The 20,153-nt window shown below is 43.3% G+C and overlaps 1 protein-coding gene across 3 annotated transcripts in view; it reads left to right on the top strand.

Annotated features, from left to right (window-relative positions):
* DGUOK (deoxyguanosine kinase) overlaps nucleotides 1–19,367 on the top strand; it is a 30,964-nt gene extending 11,597 nt beyond the window's left edge. For 2 of the 3 annotated variants that reach the window (XM_049856954.1, XM_049856955.1), the window contains 6 exons: nucleotides 2,253–2,365; nucleotides 9,908–10,089; nucleotides 14,096–14,243; nucleotides 16,930–17,045; nucleotides 17,658–17,757; nucleotides 18,381–19,367. In XM_049856954.1, coding sequence (XP_049712911.1) covers nucleotides 2,253–2,365; nucleotides 9,908–10,089; nucleotides 14,096–14,243; nucleotides 16,930–17,045; nucleotides 17,658–17,757; nucleotides 18,381–18,407 — 686 coding nt within the window. In that variant the 3' untranslated portion in view covers nucleotides 18,408–19,367. The remainder of the gene's footprint in view (nucleotides 1–2,252; nucleotides 2,366–9,907; nucleotides 10,090–14,095; nucleotides 14,244–16,929; nucleotides 17,046–17,657; nucleotides 17,758–18,380) is intronic. The other variant, XM_049856956.1, reaches the window with a different exon arrangement.
* The last annotated feature ends 786 nt before the right edge of the window (nucleotides 19,368–20,153 follow it).

Genomic DNA, 20,153 nt, shown 5'->3' with positions numbered 1-20,153 from the left:
TACTTTTAAGGTACATTTTTGTGATTTTTACAAACGTGGGTTTCAGAAGGAACAGAAATTAATGTGTTAATGCATTTTGTTCATTTAGTCTGGTCATTAGGCTGGGCTTTGGCTTTTTTCCCTGGGGAAAGAAACACTGTTCCAACCACTGTGATGGAGTCTCACTCTGAATGCCAGGCCAGGACCAGCTTGGAGGTGTCAGGGTCTAGAAAGGCTTCCTGCAGGAGGTACATCTGAGCAAAATCTTGAAGTTTGAGTAGAAGTTGACCAGGTGGTGCTCCAGGAAATGGGAAAAGCTTAGGCACAGTCACATTGCAGGGGAGGACATGGCATGACTGGAGCTGCAGGGAGTTTGGTCCAGCAGGAGCACAAGGTACCTAAAGGGAAGCTGAGGCCGGAGAGGTAGATGCAGGGACTAGATCTTGACATATCTCATGGACCATGCTAAAGGGTTTGTGTTTTGTCATGAAGGCAGCAGGGAGCTGTCAAAGGGTTTAAGCAGTCTTATTGTGTGTTTAGTGTGGCTGCAGTGTGGATAATGGATTGAAGAGGGCAAGGCCGGAGTCGAAGAGGCAAGGAAAGATGAGAGCCTGACCTTGAGCATGGAGGTGGAGAAAATGACAGATGGGGAAATTTTAGAAAATAGATACAAAAGGACTTGGTGACCACTTGGGTTTGGCAGGTAAGGAAAAGTTCTGACATGAACAGTGAGTGGATGATGGTGCCATACCCGAAGGTTTGGGATACAGGAGGAAACTCAGTCTATTGAGGAAGATGATGAGTTCATGTAGGAAATATATTGACTTTGAGGTGGTTGTGTGACGTCCAAGTAGAGATTTCCGGAGGGCCCTTGGATAATGGCTCTGGAGCCCAGGAGAAATATGGTCCAGACGTTGGTATAAATGGGAAAAGGTAACTTGAATGTGGTAGTACTGTCCTAGGTGGTTTCATCTCCAAAGTATTTCTCAAAGCACCCACTGCTTTTCCATCTCCTTGGCCATCACCCTGGTCCAAGCAACATGTTACCTTCTGACTGGTGTGCCTACTTCCACTTCTATTCATTCTTACTCAGCTGGCAGGGTGATCTTTTTAAAGTGAGATGGAATCTTGTAATTCTCCTGCTCAGAATTCATCACTAACTTCCATTGCCCTTAGAATAGAATTCAGACTTCTTAGCCTAGCTACAAGGCCTTGCGTGTCCTGGCCCCTGTCTGCCTGCCTCTCCACACTCACCTGAGCCACGCTTCTCTCTCACATAGCTGTGCTACAGCATACTGGTCACCTTTTACACCCTCAGACTTCTGTCTTGTGGTGTGCCCCTTTCTTTCTTCTAAGCCATAGTTCATGCTACTCCCTCTGTCTGGATTACCCTTCCCTGCCTGTGGCCTGGCTGACACCTCATCTTTTTGGTCTTACCTCAGATGCCATTTTTTCAGAGGGGCCTTCTCTGACCTCCTGAGCTCTGTTAGGTTCATCCTGTATTTTTCTTTCCTTAGCACTTGACACAATTTATTAGTTACTTGTGTGTTTGTTTGGAAGCCCTGACGGTGTAGTGGTTAAGTGCCACGGCTGCTAACCAAAACGTTAGCAGTTCAAATCCACCAGGCGCTCCTTGGAAACTATGGGGCAGTTCTGCTCTGTCCTTTAGGGTCGCTATGAGTTGGAATCGACTCGACGGCAATGGGTTTGTGTGTTTGATTAGTACCTGTCCCCCCATACTAGCTCCGTGAGGGCATAGTCTACCATATGTCTTGTTTACCATTGTACACCAGTGCCTGGCATGGTCCCGAGTGCATAGTAAGCACTCTGCATACTTGTGGCTTATCGAATAAACAAGGGTCATGATCTTTGTTTCTGATCTTCAGAAACTTGCAATTTTTAGACTGTCACCAAACAAATAGAACTATGACTCAAGCTTTACAATTTATGTTGTTGATTTCAACTACTTTTGACAGTTCTGTTACATTTTTAACTGTTATGGAATACTCTTTGCTTCTAGAGGACTGGGACGTTAAAATTGCGAATCTAACTTTAAGGGTATTTTTCCTCCCTGTTGCCTATATTCATTGTGGTGGCTCTGGTTAGCATGGCCTGACCCACCATCTGTCTTGACAGTGGTATGGCTACTGAGTTTTGAAATTGGAAAAACTGCTACTTGCTTCCTTGGGTTTGGCATTTGTGGCAGAGCTTAGCAGCAGTCTTCTTCAACCCTGACTTGGGAATCCTCCCAATACATGCTGTTTGCATTGCAGCTGTGGGCAAGTCCACCTTTGTGAAGTTACTGAAGAAAACTTACCCAGAGTGGCACGTAGCTACAGAACCTGTAGGAACATGGCAGGATGTCCAGGCTGCTGGCACCCAAAAAGTAAGTTTTCGGCTCTGGTGGGTAGTTGGCAGGCGTGGGTGGGTAAACTAACTAGAATAATTTAATTTGTTCTGAGTAGGTGAAATGGCCCAGTGTGAATATCCTTTTTAAAATAGCTCCATTCCAGAAAGTAGACCATGTACACCAGAGAGGATATGGCTTGTTTGGATATGTTCAGTTTTGATTTTTGTGGTTTTTATATGTCCGTGTAAGTACGTGACTGCCTCTGTTCTTTGTGGTTTCCCAAAGCATGCCCGACCACCCTAGCTTTGAAGATTAATTTTGCTATTCCTACCCCTGAGTGTTTATGTTATTATTACTGAAGGTGACCATCAGAATTAATTGTTAGTTATAGTGATTTTAACTGATTTATAAGCTCTTAGAAATTGGGAGGAACCTTAGAGAGGATCCTGTCACACCTTGAGTCAGCGCAGAAATAACAGTTGATACGTACGAAGCACCTGCTCTGCCAGGCGCTATGCCAGGCGCTGCGCACTTCACTAAGACCTTGTGCCGTAGTCTGAGGTCCACTGCTTTGGGAAAGTCCATAGGGTTGGTTTCAACACCAGCCACAGCAGTGGGAGCAGGGAAGGACTGGTTTGGACATGAACCTTAGAGGTAGCTGAGGGGGTGGCGGCACCAGGCCTCACACTCCATGAGCTCCTCCTGCCGCCCACCCGGAACATTCACTGAGTGGCTCATTCTGGTTTTTAACAACTCTAGTTATTAGAAAGTTCTTCCTTGTGTTGAATCACATTGTGTCCCTGTAACTCTGACTCATTGGTTCAAGTTCTGCCTCTTAAGTCTTTTAACTTTTCCACACGCTAATTCTTCCGACGGTTGAAGGCAATGATTTGTCCGTGTCCTCTCCCCCTCAGGTCTTCTTTCTTTCAAGCCAAACACCTCCATTTTCCCCCAGACTGTTCCTCATTCTGAAGTAACTTTGTCTAGATAATAGCTTCGGTTTGTTAGTTTCCCACTTGGAGTTTACTAAGAGTGGTACTCATCACTCAACAGGACATTCTGAATGTAGTCTAAATGGTAGAGAATATCATAGAACTTGTTGTTTTTCCAGCCTAGAATTGTGTGACATTTTTTTTGGCAGGTACATCATGCTTATTGAGGGATTTTATTTTTTAAGTTTTTATGTTATAGGTATATATGTGCCTGTGTGTTTGTGAAATTAGCTTTTCCATAAAAAATAAATTACATCCTTTTTTCTCGGTATACCACACATCACCTGTTGTGTCAGTTTAGAAATATGTCCACAAGTTGTTTGATAACCTCTCACTTCAGGAGGGAGAACTTAACTACCCTCCCCTTCAGTCCGGGTTGGACTTAGTGACTTGCCTCTAATGAATAAAATATAGGGGAAGTAGCAGAGTGTGACTTCTAGGGTAGGTTAGAAGAGGCATTGTAGCTTCCTTCTCGCTCTGTCTCTTGTATTACCCTCTTTGGGGGGAGCCATCCACTATGTCCTGAGGGCTTCAAAATAACCCTATAAAGAGGCCCACACAGCAAGGAACCAGAGCCTCCTGCCACCAGCTACATGCGAAGTTTTCTTGGAAGCAGATCCTCCAGCCCCAGTCAAGCCTTCAAATGACTGTAGCCTCAGCCAACATTTTGACTACAACTTCATGAGAAACCCTGAGCCAGAACTACCCAGCTAAGCCACTGCCCAAATTCCTGCCCCACAGAAAATGAGAGTGTTTTTTAAGAACTGAATTTTGACATAATTTGTTACATAGACATAGGTAACTAGTACTTCTGCAGTCCCATTATCCAGAGGTAAGAGTTAACATTTACGTCCTTTATACTTTTTTCTGCAGAGGAAAAAAAATTACATATACACACATTTTTTACGTAAATATGTAAAAGGATAAGGAGCCTTGGTTGCTCAGCTGCTAACCTAAAGGTGTGTGGTTTGAACCCACCAGCCACTCCATGAAAGAAAGATGTGGCAGTCTGCTTCTGTAAAGATTACAGTCCTGGAAACCCTGTGGGGCATTTTGACTCTGCCCTATAGGGTTGCTATGAGTGACTTGGCAACGGTTTTTTGTTTGTTTTGTTTTTTGATATGTCATTGATTGTCAATTTAATAATGCTTCTAAAGGATAATTAAAATGTCTGTTGAGTTTAGTTTAATAACCATTAAATGTAAGACATATCCCAGTTTCAGATATGTGGGAAAGAAAAAAAAAAGATTTAGAATTCTTACCCTCTGAGCTCTCATTTTTGGGATCTGTATTCTCCATTAATTTCTGAGAGAAATGTGTTAAAATTTTGTAGTTTCATTGTGTTTTGTCAGTTTCTTCTTGTATTTTTAATTGACTTTACTGTTTGTTTATATGTTTTAATGCTAAAGGTTACAGCCTAGATAACCATATGGGGCAGTTCTACTCTGTCACATGGGGTCACTATGAGTAGGAATCCAAGAACAGCAAAGAGCTTTTAACAGTAACAACAATGTAGACCCTATAAAAGGTTCAGGAGTTCTCCATGGAGTCTTTAGTATATTGTAGCTTCTTATAACAGTTAATGCTCTTTTTTTTTTTTCTGGGTACAATTTTGCCCCATCTGCTTTTTATTTCCATCTACCTGGTGGATTTTGCCATTTCTTTGTTTTCAACCAGCCTGTCATTTTGTTTTCGGTGTTTCTTTATGAACAAAATTTTTAGTTTTTTACCCAACCTGAGGATTTCCCTTTCATGGGAATGTTACTCCTGAATTACATTTAGTTTTTGCCTGCTACTTTATCTTGTTCTTTCTATTTATTTTCATTTCCTTTTGCTGTATTTACAAATTTTCGTCCATTTTCTCTCCTTCAGTTATCTATTTTTATTCTACCAGTGTTGACATTTAAATTAAAAAAAAAAAAAAGTATGTGTTTCTATCTTTCAAGGTTAATGGGAGTCCCTGGGTGATGCAGATGACTAATGTGCTCAGCTGCTAACTGTAAGGTTGGAGGTTTGAGTCCACCCAGAGGTGCCTCAGAATAAAGGCCTGGCAATCTACTTCCCCCAGAAAATCAGCCACTGAAAACCCTATGGAACACAGTTCTGCTCTGATGTACATGGGATTGCCATGATTCGGGTCAACTCATCAGCTACTGGGTTTTTTTTTTTTAATCAGTGTTAATGCAGTGTCTGTGGAAAAAACGACTTTACTGCTCTGTTACTACCTTCTTCTCCAGGCCCCTACCCATCAGATGTATTGCAGTAATTTGAAATTTCAGATCCAGAGTGTTTTTACATTACGAAATTTCCCTTGTAACAATAATTCTTGAATTGGCATTAAGCTTCATAACCATATGAACAATAGTTGCTTTATACTTAACTCTGTTCTGCTGGTTTATTACTAACCACTGCTTTCTCCTTACCACACTCTTCTCATCTCTTAGTTCTTTATTTTGATGCATTTTTCAGTTGGCTGGAATACATTCTAGAGAAGTTTTTTTAGAAAGAGCATGGGTGGTGTAATTCCTGAGTGATTGCTTGTCTAAAAAGGTTTTTCTTTTGCCCTGGCATGTGAAAGGTAGTTTCTTTTGGAGAGAAGTGTTATGTGGTGCTGATCCTTTTTTCTTTATACGTAATGCATATTTTTTCCCCACGATAGCGTGTTTCATTTGTCTGTCTGTCTGAATGAACTGTTGACATTTCGTGAGGGTAGAGTTAGTCGTGAGCACCCCTCTCCCGCGCTCTCTCTCTCTTTCTGTGAACTGCTCTATATGTAAACATATATAAATTCTTTCTGGCAAACAGTGAATTTCTCGAATGGAATGCCTCACATCTGAGAGATTTTCCTTAATTTTTTCTTTGATTTTAGCTTATTTTCTATCTAACCAGTTCCCTCTGACATGAACTCCTATTGTACCGTGGTTTTAAACTTTTTTTCTGTCCGTTTAGCTAGAGAGCCCACATACTCCTATTTGCACAGTGATTTTCAGTGAAAAGTGGTGAGATTTGAGGAGAAAGACACTGTCCTGTGGGCGGGGGTCTTCCTCTGCACAGCTCCTCTTTTGTTGGGGTGACGTTTTCCCTCTGTCTATATCTGATCATTTCCTTGATTAGATTTGTCTGAGCTAGGGGTACTTAAAGTTGCAGGAAATCATTTGGGCCCCTGTTTGGAAAGTTATTTGATTCAAAATCGAATGACTTGTGAGCTGGAACACAAGTGACATTACATCTTGATGTGTCTTTCCAAAAGAAACAAAAAACAAAAAAATACCCTACCACTGTATTACAATATATATTGAATCTCCTCCTTCTGCCGTGCGTGTCTTTTCATTCCTTTCATAATTTTCTGCCCTTTTTTTTTCCCCCTCTTAGTGTAGGGAGACTTTCTCGAGCAGATACTTTATAGGGGTCTTCTAATTCATTAATTAGGTTTACTGCAGTGGAGCAGTTCTGCTGTACACACATGGGGCCACCATGAGTCAGAATTGAGGGCAACTAACAGCAACAACAATTCAGAAGCAGATTGCCAGACCTTTCTTCTGAGGTACCTATAGGTGGGTCCAACTACCACCTTTCAGTTAGCAGCCAAGTACAGTAACCGTTTGCACCACTCGGGACACTTGCTGTAGTATACAGTCTAATTACTATCTTCACTGGGTGTTTTATTTTGGCAACTACATTTTTCACCTCTAAAAATGCTGTGTTTTTTTTTTTTTTTTTTTTTCATAATGCTCCTTCTTTTATGATTGCCTATTCTTGTTTTTGGAAGCCCTGGTGGCGTACTAATTAAGAGCTATGGAGGCTAATCAAAAGGGCAGCAGTTTGAATCCACCAAGTGCTCCTTGGAAATCCTATGGGGCAGTTCCACTCTGTCCTGTAGGGTTGCTATGAGTCAGAATCGACTCAACGGCAACAGGTTTGGTTTTTGCATGTATTCTTGTTTTATCAGTGAGACAGTCCCTTGAACCTCACTGAGTTTGTTTGTTTGTCTTCTGATTCTGCCAGCAGTTTTGTCTCCCAGGAGGTGGCTTGTCCTGAGCGCACAGATTGGTCCTCTTCTTCTGAACAGCTGGCTGTTTTTATATTCAGCGACATTCCCTGTATTTGTTTATACATTTGAAGGGATGTTTGCAGTTGTTTCTATAGCTGAGATGGGTTCTTTCAGAAGTCATGTAGGCTCTGGTGCAGTTTTTTGTTCAGGAATATATCCTCCCTTTGGTAGCCCAAAGCTCGCTAGTGAAATAACCCTCATCTAGTCAACCTACCACAAGCACCCCATCCATATGGTCAGCATTCATGCAATCTGTGAACTATGCCACAGACCAAGGGCTGCGCTCCACAGTCTTTAGTGATAACATCAGAGACTCAGGTAGATTCAGATTTGCCCCCTTGCTTCTAACTCCAGCTCTTAGCTAGGTGCCATTTATGAGGCCAGGGTGTGTTTGTAGGGAGCAACTTCCCTTCCATAGATGTAAAATGGCTTTCTGATCCACCCTGCTGTTACCTGCATTGCACCTGCTGATGCCTTTCAAAGTTTCAGGTGTATGGCTAGGATGCTTCTTTGGAATCTAGGGATGCTATTTAGGAAGCTGGACTACTTGTTGTCTCATCATTTTTCTCCTTCTCTATCTTTGTCTCCACCTGAAAATGCTGTCTTCTCAATCCCCATTTCCGTCTGTGGAAATTCCACGTATCACTTAATTCCCAGCTGAATGCCACCTTTTTCCAGAAACTTCCTGAGATGCCTTCAACCATATATAATTACCCCTTTATCACATGTTCCACTTTATATTCTAGCTTCTTATGTCCTTGTTAACCCTAGCCTTTTGCACTGTGAGCTTCTTGAGTTCTGGAGCCATGTCTTGTTCACCTTTATATGAAGAGGTTAGAAGAAGCTGGGTTTGAGCCCTTACTCAACACTTATTCACCATGAAACCTTAGACAAGTAAGTTACTTAACTTCTCTGAGTGGATTTTCCTCTTTGGAAAATGAATATAGTGATAGTACTTACCTCATGAAGCTGTTTCAAAGATCAAACAAGATAATATAGCATAGTGAACACTGAAATAAATATTAGTTCTGTTTTCTGTTTCTCTTACAGCACCTAGCCCATGTAGCACCTAATCCACCACAGGCCTTCAGTTGACAGCAGTTGAGTGCGTGAAAGCAAATACTTCCTCTCCTGTATTGAGTCAGTGGCGGAGCACGGATAGAACTCAGGGCTCCTGAGGATCCCACACACCCTCCCACTTGCACATGTGGAGTACGTGGGTCCTCAGATGCATTTCATAAAGCCTCTAGAATGGAAGGAGGAGGAATTTTTTTTTAAAATAACAGTCTCTTGGTTATGAATGTTGAACTTTATGAATAACTCATACTTAAGAATGGATGCCATAAAGCCTATTATATTAAATTTTGAGTTAAATACATACAGTAGTCTGTAATAATGAACACATGCACTACTTTGTTACACTCTTGAAAACGTGTGGTTTGGAAGTGTTTCTTAAGTGTTTTAGGTGCATAGAAAGGGAATATATATATATGCTAAGACAGACTTTTGACTGACACGAAATAAGAACCGTATGTACCTGTTTAGACTTACCTACAAATTCGGCTTAAAGATAGATTTAAGTATGGATTTCGACTGTAACCTGGGGATTGCCTGTGAACAAATTGTCGCCCTTGTATGAAGGATAGAGGATCCTATTTGTTGGTTAATTAGCTGGGTTTTCAAATAAGCAGTTGCTTTCTTGTCTGGATTGAAGTTTGACAGAGAGGTAGCCACAGATGGAAGCTCAGAAGAGAGGCAACATAGTCTTAAAATGGAAAGATTTGATTCAAAGTGGTGTTTCAGATGGTTGTTGATTGTTAAGGCCTCCCCACATAGACCCACCAAACCAGTGACTAAATGACTTCTCATTCTGTGCATGGTTCTTTTTTTTTTTTTTTTTACATTTGAAAACTAATTTTTTAAATCAATATAGAGTACAGCCGTAACACTCCCAGTCGAAGCCACACAAGCTTCCTTTCCAGTAAGGGTGCCCTTTAGAGGTTTTTGTGTTTTGTTAAAACCAGCTTATCTTGAATCTAACAGTGTGCTTTTTCACTACTGTCCCTCAGCTTGAGCAGTTGTAATGAGGTAGTGGGCGTTTTGGTCTTTGTCTTAGGCTGGGTTGTCTAGAGAAGCAAAACCAGTGAAGTGTGTATATAGAGAGAGAGGGGGAGACTTTCTGTGCATAGTTCTTCCTCTGCTCTTCTGTTACATTGAAGGTGGCAGGTCATCTCCCTCTATCAGATTCTTGTCTAATAAGGTAGTATGTAGCTTGGACTAATCCTGGGAATGTGATTGTACCTTTTTTTGTGTGCGTGCTTTAAGTGAAAGTTTACAAATCAAGTCAGTCTCTCACACAAAAACTTTTCCACACCTTGTTGTATACCCCTGGCTGCTTGATTGTACCTTTTAAGTGGAAGAAAACTTTTAAAATTGCTTTCCTCATTGACTGTTAAACCTGTAGAGGTGGGGACTATGTACCATGGGGTATATACTCCTTCTAGGAAATTTTCCTCTTTTGTAATCTCCCTCTAGGCCTCTACTGCCCAAAGTCTTGGAAACTTACTGGATATGATGTACCGGGAGCCAGCACGATGGTCCTACACATTCCAGACATTTTCCTTTATGAGCCGCCTGAAAACACAGCTGGAAGCCTTCGAACCCTTACAGGCCCGGGAGCCGGTCCAGGTCTTTGAGAGGTCTGTGTACAGTGACAGGTAAGACACTAAGCCCTGCACCAGCTACAAGCCACACATTCAGTGCTGCATGTTTTGTTCTTCACGCTCACGCCCCACACCGTGCTTGTCATTGAAAATTGTGCTTTGAAAAACCATCTTCTTTGTAAAAATAATGCCACGTAGATATGTCCAGACTTATGATTCCAAGAGGGCATCATATATATCAAAAATAAAAAACCAAACCCATTGCCATTGAGTCGATTCGGACTCATAGTGACCCTATAGGGTTTCCAAGGCTGTAATCTTTATGGAAACAGACTGCCACATCTTTCTCCCGTGGAGCAGCTGGTGGGTTTGAACTGCTGACCTTTTGGTTAGCAGCCAAGCACTTTTAGCCACCACGCCACCAGGGCTCCTTTTGTATATGTTAAGAAAGGAAATTGTGCTTTTCATAAACTGAATGCACTCGATTTCCCACATTACCACTGGTTATGTTCCGTTATTCTGTTCTGGCATAGAGACAGCCTGGTAGCTACCTGCGCGACCATTACATGCTGAAAGGCGGCACAGAGTAAACACTGAAGTAGCAGCATATGTTCTAGGGAACCAGATGAATCAGTGGTTGGCTCTCACCTTGAAGAGGAAAGTGGACAGAATTAAAAATGAGTGTTCTTAATATAGTACAAGACATATATTCATTGTTTTTCAGAAAAGGATTTCCGGGTGGAAAAAACACATCTGTGAAATTGGCTTCTGTCTTGTAGTTAGTCTTTTTTGACACCTTCTTCTGTGACAGGGCTATTACTGACCAGAGTCTGTAATGGACAACAGTGCCTGTGTCAGGTCAGGGGAGGGGTGTTGTCCTGACCACCTGAGGGAGTGAGGTGTGAAGGCTCGAGTAATACAGCCTTGCCGCAGCTCAGGAAGCCAGCCTCATCTCTTCCCAGTGAACTAGTCCGCCCAGGCTGTGAATTCCTGGCTCAGCCACAGAGACAGGCTCTGATGTATGGTCAGGCTGTCTAGAGACAAAGTCAGGGCATCTAGATCTGAACCCTGCTGGGCTTTTCCTTCTCTGAAGGTTGTGAATGACCTCTGTCAGCATGAAATAATACTTTAAAACATAATGGTCTGGCTTAAGCCTCTCCAAGTTAGCAAAATGGAAAATGCTGTATTCTCTTTGTCCATTCATTCACTTCTAAAGACACTAAGTTAATTGGTCACCTATTTAATTCCAAATTAGATAAACTCTTTCTCCTCCTTAGTGTTCCCATAAAGCCCCTGGAGGAAAGAAATAAGGGTATACTTGTAAATGCTTTGTGATTTTTCTGACTTTATGCGATATTTTGTGAAATATGCAAAACAAACCCTCCAGGCTACACATTGCTTCTCTGTGTACGGGGAGAGAACCTACTTTTTAAAAAAGCCAAATAAGTGAGTTACAAATGGTTGGGCTATAAGTTCTGGTTCTTTTTCAACCATTTGTAGACAGGGTTCTTCCTCTCCCCTCTCCTAAGCCTCACCTCTTGGGCTAGGAAGTCAAACTACATATAACCACCTGGGTTGCTTAGAAACATATTCACAGCCGACTTTTTGATTTCTAGCCCCTTAGTGAGGTATGCGTGTGAGACCCTCAGAGGAAAACAGAAGTAGGGATACTTGTATGCTAAGTGCAAATGCATTGTTACGAAGCCACATGGATCTTAGCATTTACTTGGAAGAGATGAGAATTGATTGCATTATGGACAGCCACAGCATCCTGGATGTTGTCTTCAGAGGGGCATTTTTTGGGACAGAACAGATAACTAACTACAAATTCTGCTCATCTTGATGGTTACTTAGACTCTTCCTATTCTTTTAAAATGCATTCACGCATTTATTCTTCATTCAACACAGAGGAATTGAATGCCTCCTGTGTTGAGGCACAGCAGGGCACCGAGGCTGCAGCAGTGAGTGTGGCCTTCACAGCCATCCTAGTCTAGCAGGGAACACTGAGACTGAACACTTTTTCACGTGTGTTCCAAAGGAAGAACGCAGGTTTGGTGGAACGGATTACAGGGAGGAAGAAATCTAAATCGTTTCTGTTTGAGTAAAAGGAAATAGCCCGTGACTCCGAAGCAGGGCCCCTTTCCTAGGTCCCTAGGCAGGTTCCTCGCTGCAGCCCCTGCACTCAGACCTCACAGCGGTTCCCTCCCGTTAGCATTCAGCCCCTTACCCTTCTGCTCCCGCTCTTCCCATTCCCCACCAGCTTTGGAGAAAGAAAGAAGTGCTCATTCTCAAGAAAGGTTGGGGCCCCTTTTATAGGGTATATTAACAAGTACTTACCAAATTCTCTTTATAAGATCTTAATTTCATCGTCTTGTTACCTCTGCAGGAACCCTGGTGGTGCAGTGGTTAAGCACTCGGCTGCTAACTGAAAGGTCGGCGCTTTGAACCCACTAGCTGCTCCACAGGAGAACGATGTGGCAGTCTGCTTCTGTAAATATTTACAGTCTTGGAAACCCTGTGGGGCAGTTCTGCTCTGTTCTGTAGGGTCACTATGAATCAGAATCGACTTGACAAGTTTTGGTTTAGTTACCTATGAAGAAGCTGAAAATATTTTTCAGAACCTGAGTTACAGAAGTCACCTCTTTTTTTTGTTGTTGTTGCCTTCAGCTAGACTATAGCTAAACCATTCCAGACTAGAAGAGTTTGCTTATGGGACTCCCAAATTAGGTTCTTCATATTGTTGTTGTTAGGTGCCATTGAGTCGGTTCCGACTCCTAACATCCCTGTAGAACAGAGTAGAACTGCCCCTTAGGGTTTCCGAGGAGTGGCTGGTAGATTTGAACTTCGGACCCTGTGGTTAGCAGCTGTAGGTCTTAACTGCTGTGCCACCGGGTTCCAGCTTCTTCATATCCCAGTGAAAAAGTATTTGTAGTAATAGCTAAGATGTTTTGAACACTAAGTGCCAATTACTGTTCTAAGCACTTTATGACATACAATCATCAAAGCAACTCTGAGTTAGGTCTGTTACCCCTCTTTATAGAGGAGGAAACGGGCTCAGGGAGCTTAGGTGATATGCCGAAGGTGACACAGCTAGTGAATGTTGGAGCCAGGGATAGAGTCAGGAGTGTGACCCTGGAGCCCATTGTCTTACTGCGACACTCATGGCTTTGCAGTCTACACTTCTTGAGCCACTTGTAGACAGGGTTCTGAAATTCATTTTCGTAGAAGTGGCCAGTTGCTGAGCTTTGCTTTTGAAACCGGAGTTCATTGTTTAGGATGTAGATTATGTTTTGTATCAAGATGCCTGATGGTTTCTGTTTAGCTCTGAATTCCTGTTTTCCATATGCTCCTTTAGTTGTGGAAGCCAGGAAGGGCCAAAGCTAATTTGGTTTTTAGCTTTAGCTTTCCTTTATCTGAATTAGAAGCTCAGCAGTGGAGGAAGCAAGCAGACGAGGACTCATCTGTGCTTTGGAGGAGAGTCTGCTTCCTTGGTAATACTACAGCTATTGTAGCTCCATAGATGATACCACTATCTACCGTTCCTTATCCACTTCTCAAAAGACAAAAAGATGGCTCAGAGCTAGGAGACTCAGAAGCCCTCATGAAATGAATGTGGTGGGTGGCTTTTTAGTGGATTCAATTTGTTTTAGGGGAAGGGGAGGGGAGCTTGCTATAATGATGATAATGTTGTCTCAAAAGTTCCAGCTGAAATGCACCATTTGCTGTACGTTCTGGCTGGTCTCTAGCAGGGACCATTGTTAAGGACCAGTGGTACTCTCTTCCATTGTTCCTTTTCTTGCAGTTAGTTAATCCATCTGGAGAGCTGCGAATTAGGCCTCTCAAGTCTAGATGCTATTTCCCATACTAGTTTTGAGCAGGGAGGAGGGATGTGGGTTAACAACTCAATTTTTTGAGGATTGATGAGGAGCTAGAAAGGGTAAGTGGTTTGAACAGACATGGAACAAGTTGGTTATTGATTTTTCTGCTTCTCTCTCTCTTGCCTTTCATTCCATTCCCCATTCTTCTCCCTCCCCATGATCCCGTTTACATTTCCAACCAGGTATATCTTTGCAAAGAATCTTTTTGAAAATGGTTCCCTCACTGACCTCGAATGGCATATCTATCAGTACTGGCATTCTTTTCTTCTCCAGGAGTTTGCCAGCAGGCTCAGATTACATGGCTTCATCTACCTACAGGCTACTCCCCAGGTAACACAGAACCTATAAAGCCTTATGGGGCATAGGAAACCTAAGAGATGGCATTCTCCAAGCCCCGTTTTTTCAGTTGGAGAGCCCAGAGAGCGGTGGGCGAACACCATACCGTTCTGGCATTGAGACCTTGTACAGCAGAGTGCCAAAGCAATTCACTGTGCATAGAAAGGGTCCCTCTTGGGGTACCAACAACAGAAGCAAATCAGAAGCTATCTTTATCACCCAGGGTTTGCAGGTTGGACTCTATGATTGGGTGGCCTATATCCAGTTGCCTCAGTTTTTCCTTCCCTCTAACTGAGTCATCAGAGTCTCTGGTGGTCTGGATGATTTCCTAAATAGGACATGGGGAGGGAGAGAAGGAGGGTTTCCTTACCTCTTCCTGATACTGCCTTGAATGGCCCCCTGTTGAATCAGGATGCTGCTGGTAAGGCAGGAAGCACTACAGAAGTTGCATCCCATGACTTTTGGACTTGGACTTCGGAGCCAGCCCAGCACTCAGTAGGAAGTGGTGTAATGGAGGGAGCAGTGACATCTCTGGAGACAGCAGTAGTCCTTAGCCTGTGCCAACCGGCAGTGACCTTGGCAGCCCCTGAAGGCCTTTCCACTACAAGAGTCCTTGTCTGTGAACTATACTGGCTCAGACTAAATGATCTCGAAGGGGTCTTACAGAGTGGGGTTATGAGTCAAGGCAAGAGGTATTTTTTGAGAGAAATCTGTGTTTGTATATAGTCAAATGCCAGAAGTACCACCTAATCTTAGATGGAGGGAAGGCTCTCTTTAGTTTAGAGGTCATGCTTTTAGAGGTGGTCCTGAGCCTTGTGGACAGGAGAAAGCCTGAGAGCGAGAGCAGGATGAGAAAATGAATGGGAGAGCCGCAGTCACAAAGACTTGCAGGAGCCAAAGAGGAGAAGGCCTTGCCCAGGAATGTTGCTGCTGGGACGGAGGCCCTTGGATGTAAAATTGGAACAGATATTAGGGGCCTTTGTGTTAGCAGTTTCTGGAGATTGTAGGGCAGAAGGTAAATCATAGGGAATAAAGAGATTCCACAGAAACAAGGATGTCAGAAGAGTAAATAAGGTCTAAGGTAGAATATGAAACCGAACTCGAGATTCAGAGGACAGAGACCCTTCAATGAAGAGGACCAGGCTGAAGTTAGATGCATTAATTGCTGGTGGACTGGCTTGGTCACATTTATGCAACTTCTTTCAGTAGACTCCATTTGCCTGGGACCAGAAACACAGAAGGCGAATTATAAAAGTGATTATAATTTAGAGGTGGGGGCTTGTGTCAGTGATGAGGAGAGGAGGAGTTCCTGGCCAGAGAGGGTGAGCTTGAAGAAGCTGAGTGTAGGGTTCCAGGTAAGAGAGAAGCCCTGGCGCCTTAGGAGGGCTTATGATCTGGCCAAGGAGGAGCGAGAGGGTGGGAGTTGGACCAAAGGATGATTCTGTTCGGAATTTGAAGAGGTGTCAGATTCTCAGTGGGAGTCAAGAGATGGCTGAGCTGAAAGAATCAGTAGGCCGAGAGGCTGAGCATGAGGCAGAGGAGAAGAACTAAGAGTACTGACCTCTCCTTTTCCCAGGAATACAGGACTTCAACATAATCCACTTGGTGTGATGAAAACAGGATGGGGGAGGAGCAGGGGTGGAAGTGGACTCACTCCTGGGAGGGAGACAGGGCTGCCTGGCCAGCTCTTGTTTCTGGGGAGTTGAGGTTGAACACAGACACTGGGACCCAGCAAGGAAGGCAAGAAGATCTTCCCCGCTTTTCTTCTTTGGGCACGCTGAATGACTGTGAGAAGGGGGCAACGATGACAGTGGTGGTAGTGATTGTTAGTACTGTGGGGGTGCTGATAAATCTTTTTTGGAGAGACTAATTGAGGTATTTCAGCTGGGGAAGAATGGGGGCAGCCGAAGAATTATTGCAATTCATTGGTAAAAATAGCATATTTGTTTTGGGATTAAATGGGAATTGTGGTGCTATTTTGATAACAGTAGAACCAGGGACCCTGGAGTGCCCATTTTCTTCTCTGGCATCACCCTTAACCCCTTCTGTGAGACTCAGAAGTAAGTACACCCAAGAGAAGAGCAGAACAGAAATGAAGGCATCTCTGTAAAAAGCTGTGCAAGTGGCCAGTGCCCCAGGCAGAGCCCTGGTGAATGCGGAAGTTAGAACTAGTGCACGTGGACACAGGTTTTCATCCTGGACTTTCTGGCTTTAAGGCCTGTACTCTTCCCACTACACTTGGCCTCCAGCAGGAGGCAGAGTGAGTACGGAGCTCTTGCTACCAGATGAGAGGCGATCAGGCCCTGACTGGGCAGAGGTGGGAGGAGTGACAAGGAGAGAACCAACTGGAAATAGATTAAAGAAAAGTTAGTGACTTCCTGGATATGGTTTGGAGGAGAGAAAAGAAAGATAATTCTAGATTCCCAGCTTAGGTGTCTGGGTGAATGACACTTGCCATTAACCAACTTAGGATACTCCAGAGAAAGCAGGATTAAGGCAAAGAAAATGGTGAAGTCAAGCCAGTGAATAATTCCCTCTAAATGAATAAGAAAACAAGACAGCAGAAGCGAAGCCATGGCTTGTTGTGCCCGGGACAGACATCATGAGTGGGCCTAAGACCCCCACAAGACTGAACTGTAACAGCATGTAAGCTCAACGGGGTCTGGGGAATGTCTTTTAGGTTTGTTTGGAGAGACTGCACCGGAGGGCCAGGGCAGAAGAGAAAGGAATTGAGCTGGCTTACCTGGAGCAGCTTCACGATCAGCACGAAGCCTGGCTTGTCCACAAGACAACCAAGTAAGTGGCGAAAAGAACAGAATTGGAGACCTGCCTCCCTACAGCCTTCCTGCATGTTAAGTTTAACATGCGTCCCCATAAGAAGGTTCAAAGTGTACTAGAAGTGCCTGGAAGGTCAGCATTTTCCAACTCAGAAGGTTAATACTGGATGTAACCTTACATTCCAAGGGACTTTTTATTAGATTCCGTTTCTCCAGCTTTTTTTTTTTTTTTTTTCTTTTCACATTTCCCTAGGTTGAACATTGTATTTAGTGATGGTGATTGTTGGCACATGGTGAAGGGCTGAAAACTTTCAGAGAAATTGTCAGTTTTACTAAGTTGACATTCCTAGTTTTTACCTCTTCTCCCATCCAAGCTTGGTACGTTGTCCACTTAAAATGTTTGGAGCTTTGACCTTTAGTAGCAGTCTCAAGACCAAAGAGAAACCTCAGTCTTCCTCTTTTCAGCCAACTTTAGTAGTGACTTTTTTTCTAATGTTATTTATGTGTGATTTCATTGAGAAGCCCCGTGAATTCAGATCTGTTCTCTGAATTGCTGAAACTTGGTGAGTATGTGAAACTTTGCTCAGGTTTCTTTTCTCTTTCTGTCCCTCCAATGTTCACGCTTCCACAGGCTCCACTTTGAGGCTCTGCTGAACATTCCAGTGCTGGCACTGGACGTCAATGATGATTTTTCGGAAGCAGGAACCAAACAAGAGGAACTCATAAGAAAGGTGAAAAGGACCTTACCTCCTGCTTTCTGGTGGTTTTCTTTTTCTGATTGTACTTTAATCTTTCTGGCCTTTGTATCCAACTTCAGTATGATAGGTATTGTGCTTTGTACCTCAAGTTTTATTTCACACACAAAGCATGTGGGAGCTTACACAAGTTACAAATATAATCCCTATTCGCTGAAAGTAATTTGAGGTAATAATTGTTAAATAATTGACCTGTAATGTGTTTCCCAAGTAACCTCCGCTCCTGAGGTATCCTGTTACTGTTACATGCCATCGGGTCACTTCCGACTCATAGCGACCCTGTAGGACAGAGTAGAACTGCCCCATAGGGTTTCCAAGGAGTGACCATGGATTCGAACTCCTGACCTTTTGGTTAGCAGCCAAGCTCTTAACCACTATGCAACCAGGGCTCCTAAGGTATTCTAGAAGTGGGGAAATGAGACTCCTGGAATCTCTTCCCAGTTCTGCCACTCGCTACCCTGGGCAGATCACTTGTCCTCTCCGTGCTGTTTTCCGTTCCTCACAAAAACCTCCTGGGCCTGGCTCCATGTACATTGTAGATGACTATTGAATAGTCTGCTGAAATGTGAAATTTAACTTTGGTTTTTCTCTTTCTACAGGTGAACACCTTTGTAAAGAACCTGTGACCAATGCCATGATGTTCTGGCTGTAATCTGGGCTCTCTGACTTTCTGAAGCTAGAATAATGTCCAGCCACCCACCCGCCCACCTTTCCTAAAGTTTATTTAACTTTATTTCTATTCCAGTTGTTCCATTCATTTCAGCACGTGTCTGTTGATGCATGCCTGCCCTGAGCTTCCCTCTAGACTAGCAGTTTTCACCTCAGAAAAGCCTTAGCTTTTGTTCTTGAACCCTTTGGCACCAAGACTTCCTTTTGTGTTCACTTGTTCTCTCTGACCTTCCGGGGAAGGAATTGCTCCCAGGGCCCTTGACCAAGCCCCACTGAGGGCAGGAAGGAGGGAAGTAAAGTGGCTCAGGAACCAGTGAGAGCTCAGGTGTGAGCCTAGAGCTAGGAAAATGGAGCCCGAGCTCCAGGAAGCTTCTTTATCTCTTCCCATCCTCCAACTCTTGGTATGGGGGTTGGCGGTGGGGAGGCAGATTTAGTCCTTTGTCCTAGAGCTGAAGAACCTGGCTGGAAGGGAGGGAGGGAGCAATCAAGAGCCTAAAAATTTAGCATGTAATATTTAGGATTTGGTCATCCTGACACTCTGGTCTGTTGTAAATACTTTAGCTGTGGAGTGTCAGTTGATCTTGAAGGAGTGAAGCTGTCTGTTCTAGAAAGAAAAATGTGTGTATGCTGCTCTTCAAGCTTCAAGGACAGTTTATTGCTAGGGGAGAAAAGCACATGGCTCTACAGAAGTGAAGTCTCCGTTGCAACAAGCCTGCAGGCCCAGTGGTTCTCGGGAGGAGAGTTCCTGCGTGGAGCCCTGGACAGTGGCGCAGGCATGCAGGAGCACGAATGTGCTCGGGACCAGTGTCTCAGAAGACAGAACCCTGTCTGTCCCTTTGTGCTTTGGGAAAATGAGTGTGAGATTGGTTTCTAACAAATGGGTAATGTTTTGAAATAAAAATACAGTGGTTTCTTTATCTCACTTGTTCTTTTTCTTTTTAACTTTTTACAGCTTTATTGAGAAAATTCATATACCACAGAATTTGCACATTTAAAGTACACAATTCAGTTGCTTTTAATATTACCTACAGGGTTATATGACCATCACTACAATAATTCCAGAACATTTTCATCACCCTAAAAAGAAACCTTGTACCAGTTAGCAGCCTCTACCCATTTTTCCCGAAGCTTCACAATAATCCACTTTCTATAGATTTGCCTATTCTGGACACTTCATATAAATGGACTCATACAGTGTATGGTCTTTTGTGACTGGCTTTAACTGAGCATAATGTTTTCAAGGTTCATCCGTGTTGTAGCATGGATCACTACTCATTTCTTCTTGGGACTGACTAATGTCCTGTAGAGCCGTGGTGGCACAGTGGTTAAAGAGCTTGGCTGCTAACCAAAGGTCAGCCGTTTGAATCTACCAGCTGCTCCTTGGAAACCCTACAGGGCAGTTCTGCTCTGTCCTATAGGGTCACTATGAGTCAGAATTGACTCGGCGGCAACGGGTTTGGTTTTGGGTTTTTTTTTAATGTTCTATTTGGTTACTATGAGTCAGAATTGACTCCATGGCAACTGGTTTGGGTTTTTTTTGGTTAATACTTCATGGTATGGATATGTCACATTTTGTTTTATCAGTTGATGAACTTGTGGGCTTCTACTTTTTGGCTATTACGAATAATGCTGCTGTGAACATTTGTGTACACGTTCTCGTGTGGACGTGTTTTCATCTCGGGCATATACCTAGGAGTGGAATT

This window comes from Elephas maximus, chromosome 17 (assembly GCF_024166365.1).
Source record: "Elephas maximus indicus isolate mEleMax1 chromosome 17, mEleMax1 primary haplotype, whole genome shotgun sequence".
NCBI lineage: Eukaryota > Metazoa > Chordata > Mammalia > Proboscidea > Elephantidae > Elephas > Elephas maximus.
The sequence above is the reverse complement of the archived record's forward strand: the minus strand, read 5'-3'. Positions and strand labels throughout refer to the sequence as shown.